The sequence below is a fragment of the Branchiostoma lanceolatum genome, chromosome 13 (genome assembly GCF_035083965.1).
Source record: "Branchiostoma lanceolatum isolate klBraLanc5 chromosome 13, klBraLanc5.hap2, whole genome shotgun sequence".
NCBI classification, from domain to species: domain Eukaryota; kingdom Metazoa; phylum Chordata; class Leptocardii; order Amphioxiformes; family Branchiostomatidae; genus Branchiostoma; species Branchiostoma lanceolatum.
The window spans coordinates 13,618,086-13,630,412 of NC_089734.1; the positions used below are offsets into that span (position 1 = coordinate 13,618,086).

General features: G+C 40.5%; 4 protein-coding genes and 1 long non-coding RNA gene across 5 annotated transcripts in view; 4 read left to right on the forward strand and 1 right to left on the reverse strand.

The window, feature by feature from the left end:
* The first annotated feature begins 323 nt into the window (after nt 1–323).
* Nucleotides 324–1,338, forward strand: LOC136447665 (polycystin family receptor for egg jelly-like). Its single transcript, XM_066446706.1, has 2 exons — nt 324–534; nt 1,069–1,338. Exons 1-2 carry the CDS (start codon nt 325–327, stop codon nt 1,336–1,338), a joined length of 480 nt encoding a protein of 159 aa, XP_066302803.1. The 5' UTR covers nt 324.
* A 453-nt stretch (nt 1,339–1,791) lies between these two features.
* Nucleotides 1,792–3,082, forward strand: LOC136446875 (uncharacterized). Its single transcript, XR_010757661.1, has 3 exons — nt 1,792–1,974; nt 2,394–2,468; nt 2,990–3,082. It is a non-coding gene; the product is annotated as an uncharacterized lncRNA (long non-coding RNA).
* A 95-nt stretch (nt 3,083–3,177) lies between these two features.
* LOC136447666 (polycystin-2-like protein 1) lies at nt 3,178–4,466 on the forward strand. Its single transcript, XM_066446707.1, has 3 exons — nt 3,178–3,202; nt 3,532–3,758; nt 4,287–4,466. The coding sequence occupies exons 1-3, from the start codon at nt 3,178–3,180 to the stop codon at nt 4,464–4,466; spliced, it is 432 nt and encodes a 143-aa protein (XP_066302804.1).
* Nucleotides 4,467–4,968: 502 nt separating this feature from the next.
* Nucleotides 4,969–7,522, forward strand: LOC136447845 (polycystin-2-like protein 1). Its single transcript, XM_066446951.1, has 4 exons — nt 4,969–5,061; nt 5,180–5,321; nt 5,931–6,269; nt 6,556–7,522. Exons 3-4 carry the CDS (start codon nt 6,017–6,019, stop codon nt 7,350–7,352), a joined length of 1,050 nt encoding a protein of 349 aa, XP_066303048.1. The 5' UTR covers nt 4,969–5,061; nt 5,180–5,321; nt 5,931–6,016; the 3' UTR covers nt 7,353–7,522.
* A 761-nt stretch (nt 7,523–8,283) lies between these two features.
* Nucleotides 8,284–12,327, reverse strand: part of LOC136447504 (uncharacterized) — a 31,652-nt gene continuing 27,608 nt past the window's right edge. The window contains exons 3-5 of the mRNA XM_066446499.1: nt 11,205–11,377; nt 10,372–10,623; nt 8,284–10,140 (exon numbers count right to left, since the gene is read on the reverse strand). Coding sequence (XP_066302596.1) covers nt 9,943–10,140; nt 10,372–10,623; nt 11,205–11,377 — 623 coding nt within the window. The 3' untranslated portion in view covers nt 8,284–9,942. The remainder of the gene's footprint in view (nt 10,141–10,371; nt 10,624–11,204; nt 11,378–12,327) is intronic.

A 12,327-nucleotide genomic window follows, 5' to 3' on the forward strand; every position in this document is an offset into this window, starting at 1 on the left:
GCGGTGCCCATCTCCGTTTCTATAACCATTGAGCCCACATTTGTGGGTACTGAGCACTACAGCAAGATCCAGAGGGTTAGTCCACTGGCCTTAGTGGTCGTTAAACTGCCATACTTTTTTCTTGAAGCTACGTAAAAAGCAGAGAAAGCAGCATGTTCATTTTTAAAAGTCTTTGCAATTGGTATGACTTGACCGTTGTACGAACCCGCTAGGTCATTATAGATATTGTGCTACGGAAATCAACATGCGCCTTTTATTTCCTTTTTTCTTGAGTTCAATATTGATTGACGTGATAATCTGGTATAAAATCATTCAATCAGGGACATGAGCGACGATCACCTGTGGTTCTCTGTTGCTCTCCGCCCGGCCCGGAGTCCCTTCACCCGTGTCCAGCGCCTGTCCTGCTGCCTGACGCTGCTCTACAGCACCATGATCACCAACATCATGTTCTTCGGCCGCGGCGATGACTTTGATCCTCCCGAGCCAATCAGAGTCGCTGGTGTGGAGATCAGTCCTCCTATTTCTCTCCCTCAGGTAAGAAGTATGAAATACGGAAAAAGGGATAAAGAAGTTACTTAGTACTGCCCACTTTGGCATAGGCCACGAACTACTAGCAGATGCCTCCATATGATGTGTCCCTGGGTAAGTGCATGACTTTGTGTTTATTTCTGTGTATGAAAGATGTAAGGGATGATGTTGCGAGGGTGAGAAATTCGTCGCTGTAATTCCTGTAAGCTGAATGCTTTCTGGCTACTGGGATAGTAAAACCTTCCCTTCGCCCTGAAGGTCTCTACTTGCATCAGTGTTTGTGAACCACTGTATGAAGGCTAAGAAGATCTATACCAGATCATTATTTTGATGCGTTTCTTTATCACAGTGTGCGATCAGCACACGTGTTACAGAGAAAAAAGATGTGCACTAGGTATAATGAATGGTTAGCATTAAACCTCCAAGGCTTAAAAGCTATTTCGAAGAATTTGATATGAAATATATACTTTCTTTCTGTCATGCATTTCATAACATATTTTATCAATTCTTCATACAATACGTTCTGTTTTGGTATTTCAGTTGATGATCGGCATACAGAGTGCAGCTATCATTCTTCCTATCAATCTCGTGATCGCCTTTTTCTTCCGCTACTCGGGGACAAGTACATCAACAGCGATCGGCAATGAGAACGGTACGGCCGTGAGAGAAAACCAGCATGTTGAAACACATGACATTCAACCGTCAAAGAAGACTCGGATCAGTCACAAAGGAAAAGATGAAAAGGGGCAAGCCGTGTCTAAGAAGATGTTTTCTCTTCCCTGGTGGGGTGCTTACCTGGGTAAGTTTTGAATCGTCTCATATCACAGGGTACAAGCTACGTCATCAAAATGGCGCCAGCCGATTACTGTGATAAACAAATTCCTCTTCTAGCGTTCTTCGGGGAGGTTGATATGTAATTCAATTGATAACCTTAATTTATTACCGGCAGATTAAACCAGAATCCCAGATTATCCCAGAATCTGAAACCAAATTATGCAATTGTCGTCAAATGATACCCTTGATGTTCGATGTCATCACGTTGAACAACAGCGCTCTGTATATATGTATCGACTTGAAATGACGATAACAATTGGCATCAGACAATCTTGAGATACTAGTACAAGGTACCCATGCATGTCATCTACATGGCTTTGTCGATGTTAGATTCAACATATGTCTAGAAGTAACTCTTTAGACTTCACAAGAAGGTATTTCTAGTACAAATGTAATGCACATTCTGATAATCTATACTTTGCAGGTTGGCTGCTCGTCTGGTCCGCTAGCTTCGTCGCTTCCTTCTTCACAATTCTGTACTCGTTGAGTTTTGGTCGGGCGAAGGCGGAAGCTTGGGCCGTGACCTTCGTGACGTCATTCTTTACCGACATCCTCCTGTTGCAACCCGTCAAGCTGGTCCTGGTGGCGATTGTATTTGCCTTGCTGTTCAGGGTACGGTTGTGTGATGGACTTTTCCAATAATGTTTTCTTTTCGGTGCTGTAAATCTTTGTGCATGTTTTGTTTGTTAGTTTGTTGACAGTATAAGTTGGGAATCTTTGGATGGATATTTATGGTATAAGGTAGGCTCCAAAAAGACAACGGATGATTTCGATTATTGGCCTCTAGTGGCTCTATATGACGATGACAACCCCAAATAGCTACTGACTACTTTTTGTTTCCGGGTTGACAGCATAGGTTTAGAATCTTCGGATGGATCTTTACGATATGCGGTATGGCATCAGAAAGACAAAGCTCGATTATGGGCACCTAACGACACTGTTTGCTATTGCGGCAGAATATCATACAAAAGAATGATAACCGTCTATAGCTACTGACTACGTATACGTTTACTCTTCTTTTGAAAACGCAGAAGCCTGTGGAGGACGATGACCAACCAGCCTCACCAGTGGCGGATGATGAGGAATACTTGCATAACGTTAATGAGGTAATGGGTTGTGCTATGCTGTGATTTCCACTTAAGCTTGTTAGCTTTTTACACATGCTAAGGCCAATTGCCTGTTATACGTTTCTCTAGATGTTGCGAGCTGACGTTTAACCCTTCTTAGGGCCCTGCCACACTTGTGCGTATATTGAAGTGCGCGTGAGTTGCGCATTAACATATTTTTTGTTTAGGTAAGGTTTGCGGGGAAAATGTTGTTTTCTACTTTGACCCACCGTTGTGCAGCCTAGTTGTGATCGAACCTAAGAAATCACTTATTCGGCTGCAAACTTACCCTAAACCAAAACCATGTTGATACACAACTTATGTGGACTTGTATATACGCACAAGTGTGACAGGGGCTTTAAGCAGATATTTGTGTGCACATTCTAAATCTCTCAAACACTAAACTGATCTGATAGAATCCTGAAAGATAGTTTGCTAGTACATTAAATACCCCCTTTTATAGTGGGGTTAATGATTTATGGTGTACTTGACTAGTGATCGGGATTTATTTTTCCCGACAGGACCGTGATGCCAGGCCTGTATGGCACAGCGCAATTGGTTGGATGACGTATATGGGAAAGAACCGCGCATCACAATATACTCCCGGGTCTGAGGTTGGTATTCAATTCTGTCACTCATTACTTTGTGTTCTGATCGAGGCGTATCTAACATTGTTGTTGTTTCCCAGGGTACAAACTACGTCATCAAAATGGCGCGGGGCAGCCGACCAGCAGGCCTGGAACGCAGTTGTTAACCTTGAAATCCATGTCACTATTTAACAACTACTCTCTATATATTTCGAATCATTTTGAAGACATGACGATAATGTTAGGCCTCCGATGATCTTGAAATACTCTGCCACCTGATAGTCTATAGGTTAGTTAACATCTCTTTGAAAGATGCTAAAAGAAGAAACTGCGGTCGATTGGCTATCGCGCGCTTGCTAATGGACTGCCGCCATTTTTGATGACGTAGGTTGTATCCCATCATGCTTTTCATGAGGCGTCTTCATTGTCATTTTTGGGCTTGTATTGTAATTCATTTTTTTAATGACAGTCTCCAGGCGACGAAAGGTCTACATCTCCACCGGACGAGTCAGTCTTGGCGGCGTTAAGAGCCAAGAGCGCAGAGAAACGTAAACGTCGTGCCGCTGTGCTGGAGGTGATCGTGTTTAGCCTGTTCGTGACGGTGATCATGCTCACGGCATACGGAGAGAGAAGCCCGCTGGCTTTCCACATGACACAGAACGTGAAGGAACATATCATGGGTGGAGAGAACGATATTCCAGATGTAAGGAATGAAATAATTTTCGTCCCAAATGATTTTTTACCTTTATGTTAAACCGAAAAGAAACCGTCTCAAAACGTTTTCGGCTGGAATCCCTCGGTGATTCTCGGAAGTCGATACCTGCCACCATCTTGGTTCAATCAATGTAGGGCGATTGTTACTGATGTAAAGTCTGGTCCCATGTCGATGTTTCGACCTGTTAAAACATTGCCTAATAACAGACTAGTGTAAAATGGACTACATCTTGGGTGGAGAGAACGGTCTTTAGATGTAAGACATCAAGCTTGTGATGTAGTTAGCCCCGTTTCCCCTTGCCATAGTAGCAATGTAACAAAACACTGCTACCGTATCCACAATAGACAGCAAAAACTTTGACCTAGTAATTCAGATCTACAATGAAACGGAAAAAATGCTTTGCCGAAAACGTTGGCGGGAAATAGCCCCAAGTTTGTGTATGAATATCTTTAAATGCCTATTGGTTTATCAACCTTAATGTATTCAAGGTATTTGTATTATTCGTCTTTTTTGTAGATTACGGACATTCCATCATTCTGGGAATGGATAGAAGGCGATCTTATTCCAGCCACACACTCAGAAGAATGGTACAACGGGAATGTGACAGACGATTACTCGGTACTACCGGACATGTTGACTCATCAACTCGGCACGATACAGCTGCGACAAGTCCGGCTACAACAAGGTAAGGCCTAGCGAAATCAAAGTTGTGTTTCCGATTGGGTCCTTATTTCTTCTTTTTTTTTCGTATGTTTTCAGATATTAGCCGAAGTGATCTATCATATACAGTTTAAGCATTTAAAACAGAACTAGTTCAGGATACTGGTTCAAAGTCCAGTGAGGTCATAGTCAGGTCATATCAAAGATAGCATTAAGAAACGGTGGATAAATCTGTATGATGTGGCTAGGGGTCTGCAAAATGAAGGTCGAATTAGACCACGCCCCCTAGGGGCTGTCTGGGTACTGCAACAGAAATTCCGGTTTAGATATGTTTCGGGCATGCTATGGTCATAACATTTAGGCGGCAGGTAGCTCTTTGGCTCAGGAAAAATGAAATGGGTCTGGGCATTCTAGCATTGGGTGAGGGGCTTTTCTGTTGGATAAGATTTTACAAGAAAAGAGCGTAAAAAATGGTTGATGGTTTGTCATATATTTTAATGAATATACATTTAACACCGTCTATATATTTTCAGGGCAACTCTGTCAGACACCCAAACAGCTTCAATCCTTACTGCCACGTTGTACTACCGGGTTTTCCAATCTAAATGCTGATACAGAAGACTACACTGAGGTAAGATTTTGAGTCCACAAAGAAAATGCTCCTTAAACAATTGAAATAGGTTTATTCTTTTTTAATGTCATCTTAATGCACTGTAGAATGATAATATGTACTGTAATCTTTATTACAGGGTTGGGTTCTGCGAAATGACACCTTCAACTATACGGAACCAGTTGTATGCGAACGTATCCCTTTACTTGGACTAAATGGGGAGTGTCTTCTAAGCAATTCGTCTTGGCCATGGACATATACATTTGCTTCACTGAGCGACAGTAAGTCTAATCAATATATTTTAGACACGAAGTATAAGCTCCATTTGTTTTCACATTTCGATGAAATAAGGGATCAGAAAAATCACATACAGATGCGATGCAATATGGTGATTTTCAAACTTAACTTCCTAAGCAATAAGTTACTTGTATTTGTGTTTTTGCAAAGTTTTTTTTCTGCTTTATAGAGGATGCAGTCACTAAAAACAAAATAGCCCTCTATCTGCAAGGCTGCAGAACGTTTTAAATAGGTCTAGACAAACGTTTTAAGGGATGTTGAACTTTGCCCCAAACAACAATGCACCAAGGCTGCAAGTACGCAGTCCTAACTTGAGATGACTTATTACTCCTGGCTTCTACTTTCTAGGCTTCCCTAACGTCGCAAAACATCGCAAAAACCTCAGCAGTGGTTACACAACAACGTTTTTCTGCCTTGAAGAAGTCTCTGAAAACAAGTATAGACTTTTGCAAGGTAGAAGAATGGTGTACAAATGCTGAATGCTTGTTAGTCAAAATGTTTGGAATCTTGAACTTTGACCTAGACCACAATGCATTACGACTGCACGTGCGCAGTCGAAACTGTGAGATGACCTATCAACCCTGTTTTCCCAGGCTTTCCATACTTCCTAAAACATGGCACATACCTCAGCGGTGGTTACGCAACAACACTAGGAAGGACCCAAGGAGGGAGTGAAGCGATGGCGACGTTCTTACAGCAGCACAACTGGCTGGACGAGCGAACCCGCGCCGTCTTCGTGGAGCTGATCCTCTACAACCCACATGGCAACCTCTTCTCCGTGGTAACCGTAGTGGTAGAGTTCACTCAAATTGGAGCTGCCTTCACAACTGGGGACATTGTGTCTCTAAGGCTGATTCAACACGACGCTATCCTCCTACTTGCCTTGCGAGTTTTGATGTCGATTTTCTTGGTGTTCTTTGCTGTAAAACAAGGTGAGTTAAAGAATATTTTCAACCAGATTTTCCACTGTGTTTTCTTGCGATAAAGTTTATTATCAATACAAACTATTCCATTTAAGTTAGGATGCAAGTCAGAACATATTTTGGGGTAACTTTCAGTCAAGAGTATTGAAGGCAATTTTCTTTGTGTTCTTTGTTGTAAAACAAGGTGAGATAAAGCATTGTATTTTCTTTTAAGGTTTATGATTATTATTCTTATGTTCCTCCTATTTCCTTAAAGTTAGACTTTAAATAAGAAATCCTTTTTTTTAACATTCAGTCAAAAATGTCCTCGCTCGCCCGATCCAATACCTGAGTGAGTTCTGGAGCTGGGTGGAGCTCCTTGTCGTTGTCGTCGGTTTCTCAACACTTGGCGTCTACTTCAAAGCCCAGCACATCATCGATGAGACAGCTGATCAGCGAACATCACCAGTCTTTGAACTCTACAAAAGTGCAGTCAACTGGTATGGAGTGTACACGTATCTGCTCGGGTTTCTCATCTGTTGCGTTACACTGAAGTTCATCCAGCTTCTGCGGTTCAACTCGCATGTTTTGTCTCTGTCTATGACGCTTAAAAACTCCTTCAAACCCGTTATACAATTCTGCGTCATTGCTGGCATCGTTCTTATGGGCTTTACACAGATGGGCAATCTTCTGTTTGGCACCAAGCTGCCGGGTTATGAGGACATATTGTCCAGTCTAGCCAGTTTGTGCACCATGATGTTAGGAGCTTTTGATTTCGATGCTATAGTTGAGGGACACAGGATGCTTGGTCCACTGATGTTCTTTTCGTACCAAGTCATGATGCAGTTCATATTACTGAGTATGTTCATGACCATACTCATGGATGTGTATGCAGAGGAGAGTCAGGATCCAAACACTGATGATTTACGGATAGTTTCCTTCATTAGGGATACAAGTACAGGAGCTGTCGGTAAAGCAAGTCGTACTCTTTCAAATGCTAGAAAGAGCAAGATGAATAAAACTACAGCTGAAGTACAAACTCCTGATCCAAACAAAAACCAGGGCAAAATTGCATGTATGCTTTGGGAACTTAATGATTCCAGAATAGTTTAGGTTCAATTAAAGCAGATCAATATGTTCGATAAAGATAATACATATTATCGATAGGCAAATTTTGGCATTTTAAATGTATACGTACCTGTTTTGTTTTTTGACTTTGTGTGATGTTAAAATAAGGCAATGCATTATTGCCATATATTTAATGTTGTAACGTTTGTTTTATAGTTAAGAGGCATAAAATATATATAACTTGAATAAATGTATATTGATGTTGTATTGGCATGAGTTATATTGTAATATGAACATTGTACGCTAGATAATAGGCATTTTATCATAAGTATCAATTTTCCGATATTGTTGTGCAATCTACATCACAACTTTGTTCATTTTGCAGCTTTTGTCACGATTTACAGTAAGATTTCAAAGTTGTTGCTGCGCGTGCGAATGCTATCCATATGATCAAGCCAGTGTGTCTTTACAGTAGCCTAAGTGGGCATTCGATCGATTTTAAGAGGGGTTAAGTGAACATACTATGTTAATGTAAGGGAGACACATTATATGTACTAATGTACTATATTTTTGTAATCAGTTAAGTTTGTATTCAATTTAATGATGTATTTACTTATGTCACGTAGTTATATATTAACTGTAATTGTGTGTAAATCTTATTAATTAGTATCGTTCTGAAAATTGTTTCATGAAATGATTGCTATTCGATTGTTGAATTTGATGAATAAATAGTATTAGGCTATTCCGGGGAGTTCCATGATAAGCCGCAGTGGCTTTCTTTTTTTTCCCAGGCACGATTCCTTTTATTGATCTTGAATATTGACATGTGTATGATTATGATTTATGCAAAAGGAATAAATCAAATAAACTGACTGATGTGACTGCTACTTTTGTGTCTCTTTAAATACCTGGATACCTTGTAGATTATACTAGCACCATCTCTTGACCCATAGAAAAAAAGAAGCAGAGAAATATACCGAGTACAATATAATTTATTCATTTGGTGCAAGAGACATATAAAATCCACAACGACGTCTATCTACATTCGAGATCGCATATATACAGCATTGAATATCAAATACCCTTTAACGGCACAATATAGGCCTGTCTAAAGAGACCTCACCGCACCTATATAACTTAAGAATGTACAACGATACATTAAAGACAAGACTGTACAGTTACATACTGAACAAGAGAAGTGACCTTGAAACCATTCAAAGGCATCGAAATCCTGCTTACGACATACATCTAAGATTAATCAGGCTATTATATATAAACGTTTGTATTTACTTTTACAGTCTTATGCGAGGGAAAATGGGAACTAGAATGGAGAATCAAACTCTTGCAAATGTATGATTTGAAGGACCGTAAGGAAAATGTACGTAAGTTAGAATCGTGCTGCTCGTTGTTGACAAGACTAGAATTATACATAATCTTTTATGAAGCAATGATGCACTATTTGTAAACAGTTAAAGGCATGTCTTGATACTGATTCATTGATCAAAAACTTATCGAACTTGTTAGCAGAAAATATACCAAATTCATAAATGGCAATCAAACAGGTTTAAGCCATAAGGAACATGTTCGTTATTAAACGATATTTCTAAAAAACGGTGATAGTATCGTTTGGCAGTGACAAAGCATGACAATAAAACAATACTAACAAGACCGTGATGTAGAAAGCCGGTGACCTAATGTCATAATTGAGACAGTTTGGTTTAAATCTTACTTTGCTACAGTTATGAATACCAACATATTTGCATAAAAACTAATATGCATTAGTAACTGTATTGGTAAAGTTGATTTTTGTGCCATCCCTAAAACCCTCTTCAGGGTGACTGACCCACTACGTTATGACTACGTGACTCTAGTAACGGATCACAGGCACCTGTATCCGGGCCCAGCATTCTAGAAGGCGATACCGACTTCAAGTGGCCCTTGACCCATAATCAGAGTCACGTGTCCGTAAGATAAGTCACTCACCCCAAAGACATGGAGTTTGGTTAATTCTAAGCGTTGGTAAAAAAATTGTACATTGTTGTATTTCGAGAATAATGTGTCTACGTTTCTATTATTATTGTGTACACCTTTTATGATTTGCCATGTGTGACGGTTAATCAGCAATAGGAAATATACTTGTAAATATAGAGTGACGAAGAAGAAAGCATGTACAGTAGTTCAGGACATCTTTTTACGTTATAGACTTATCTAATAGTTACTGTATTTAATTACGTATCTGTACATGATTAGACGCACCCGAGCGTTATATAAGTATTTTAGTAACGTTTATATCTTGCTTTTGACATCGCGAGGCCCTGTACAAGCAAAAGTAGACAGTGCAAGTTCAATGCCAGTACCTTACAAACTTTTTACCAAAGTGCATTTGGAATATTTCACCCACATACCACATAACAAACAGAAGAAAAAAATATGCTAAGATGAATAAAACTTTTCTCAAGATGGGACAAGAAAAAAATGCCATATGGAACTTGGGGAGGGGGGCAGTAATGAAAATTAAGGCACCGAATGCTTTACAGATAAAGACATAAAGATATAGAATGGTAGTAGTTATGGCAGTATTCACGTTAAATATACAAAATACCCCAGGGCTAGATATCTGTGTATACATTTCGACCTATGTCGACGATGTCCCAAACCACTTCAATAACCAGTAGGCCGTTGGGAGGGTTTGGCATCCCATGTACCCATGCTTCAGCTCGTGGTCCGAATATGGTGGTATGACGTCACAGGGAGCTCCAAATATGGTGGTGTTGACGACTCCAGGTGCACCCTCCGCCATGTCCACTTGGGATGATATCCAGTAGCGGGAAAACTACAGAAACACGCAAAAACAAAACGAAACGTTAAGAAAAAGGCATTTCTGTTGAAACTTTATGCAAGCATAAAAATAAGTCAAACATTTATTTTCCTTTCAAACGATCTGAAAATCTTACCCCATCGTAGAGTAACGGTTGTATCATTCGTACTCCATTGTGTGATTATTTTGCATGTGTACTTCAATGTGTAACCGCTAGGTAGCGTTGGGGAGCTGTACATTTTTTACCTTGTGTATCCTGCCGATGCATTCCGTGTGCGAGGCGTTCACCCATCTCATCGTGAACTCGGTGTTCCACGAGTATTCGTTCGCCTTGCTGCTGACGAAGACGGCGACGTTCGTGTGTCTTCGTGACGCCCGAAGTTTGTCGACGAAGGAACCCGAGTAGCTTTGATCCACGAAGACGAACACTCGTCGGGCAAGACAGTTCTCTATATCCTCCAGGAATTCAGACACCTTGTAGGACTCAGACTTCGAGGCCTGAAACAGATAGACGGTGTCTGATAAGCTTGGCAAACAATATAAGAAATACAATCCGCAACTAACTAAAAGCCACAAGTTATGTTAAGTTTCATGTTAAGTTTGTACAAAAGCCGTAAAAGAACGCTATTAAATCGATTACCGTACCCTATACGCGACGTGCGCATATCCAGATACCTATTATAGGGTGCATTTCTACTGATGATTGAAAGGAGGCGCTTCTAGCATTGCATCGCAAATGTAGCTGATGTGCACGCCCGGGAGGGTCTTTCATCATTTTGTGGACTAAGCATCGTTCTGAAGGATGGGGTCTCATATGTCTCCCTTCTAACTTTTCTTCTGGTATCTAAGGCACCATAATCGTACGTGTTCATTATTATCATTTTCTAACAAAGATAAAATGAGAAATGATATTATCTAAGAATGGATTTTCCCTATTCTCGTCTAGCTATATTGAGGCAGAATGAGAATCAAACGTTTTAAACGTTCCCCCAATATTTTTGACGCGTCTCTTTGAGCCACCAAGATGGCGGCCACTAAATGACGTCATGGTCACGTGACTGCACAAAAAAATCGTATACCTGTCCGTCGCCATCTTTGTCCCAGAGAAGCATCTCGTCGTCGTTGGTTGCGGGACTGTTCAGGTAGATGACGAGCGTCTCCACGCAGGTGGGGTGACGGCAGGTGTTGACGATGAAGTTGCGTATGGACAGTTTGTGTGTTGCTGGGTACGCTTCCACCGGGGATTCACCCACTGTGAAGACAGACAATTTTATAGTTAAAGGAGCCCAAAGAAGTTTCCGAACGTTGGAAGTCGGATTTTCAAATTCAATTTTCTAGTCCTTTCTTTACATAGAAAGTTTATACAATTATATAACACTATCCCATTGTATATCGACCTTCATGGAGCAAAGATGCGATGACGTTGTGTGATGAGAACTCATTGTAAATCTGGGAGTTGATTTTCTGGTGGTCACTACATATGAAGGACTCCTCGTGCGGCTTTTTTTTGTGCTCTTTTTAAATACCCAAAGTATTAAAACATGTCATACGTATTGCCATATTCAGAATATGTACAGTTTTAACGTTATGAAATTGCTTCTGGTTCTTTTTAACATTCAGAGTTTGAAAAGATATCTGGTCACGAACACAAATTCTGGCTCAGTCACTGTCAAAAGCCAGTGGATGCTGTCTGAAACAACTGAGCGTTTTCAAATCTATTCAGTAGCTTGAGTAACTGTTATCTTGCTACTAACATTCAACAACGTATTATTCTATAGTTAGTTTGGGCCAATTAACCTCAAATACAGATCAACACGTGACTTGCTGAACAGTAGATTTAAATATTGCAGATAGCTCATGGCGCCCCCCTCCCCACGTCTCTATTAATTATAACCTTTAGCATATTGAAGTAGCCGTTTGGCACCCGATTTCCTGTTGGTTACAGGGTTAGGCAGCAGGGAGATGGTTAAGGGATGGTTGTAGGGCCCTGATTCTGAATTCTTCGGTTAATGGGAAAATAGATCTTGTTTAGACCTCTATTCTATCGTTGACCCTTGCAACTATGAGAACTTATTAACATACATTTTACCAGCATCCATCTCAAAACATTACGGATTGCTTGGTTGGTAAGAATCGGTGGATTTTGATATTCTGCTATGTTCATTCATATCAAATTCCCTGGGTCGCGTCCCCAACAAAAGA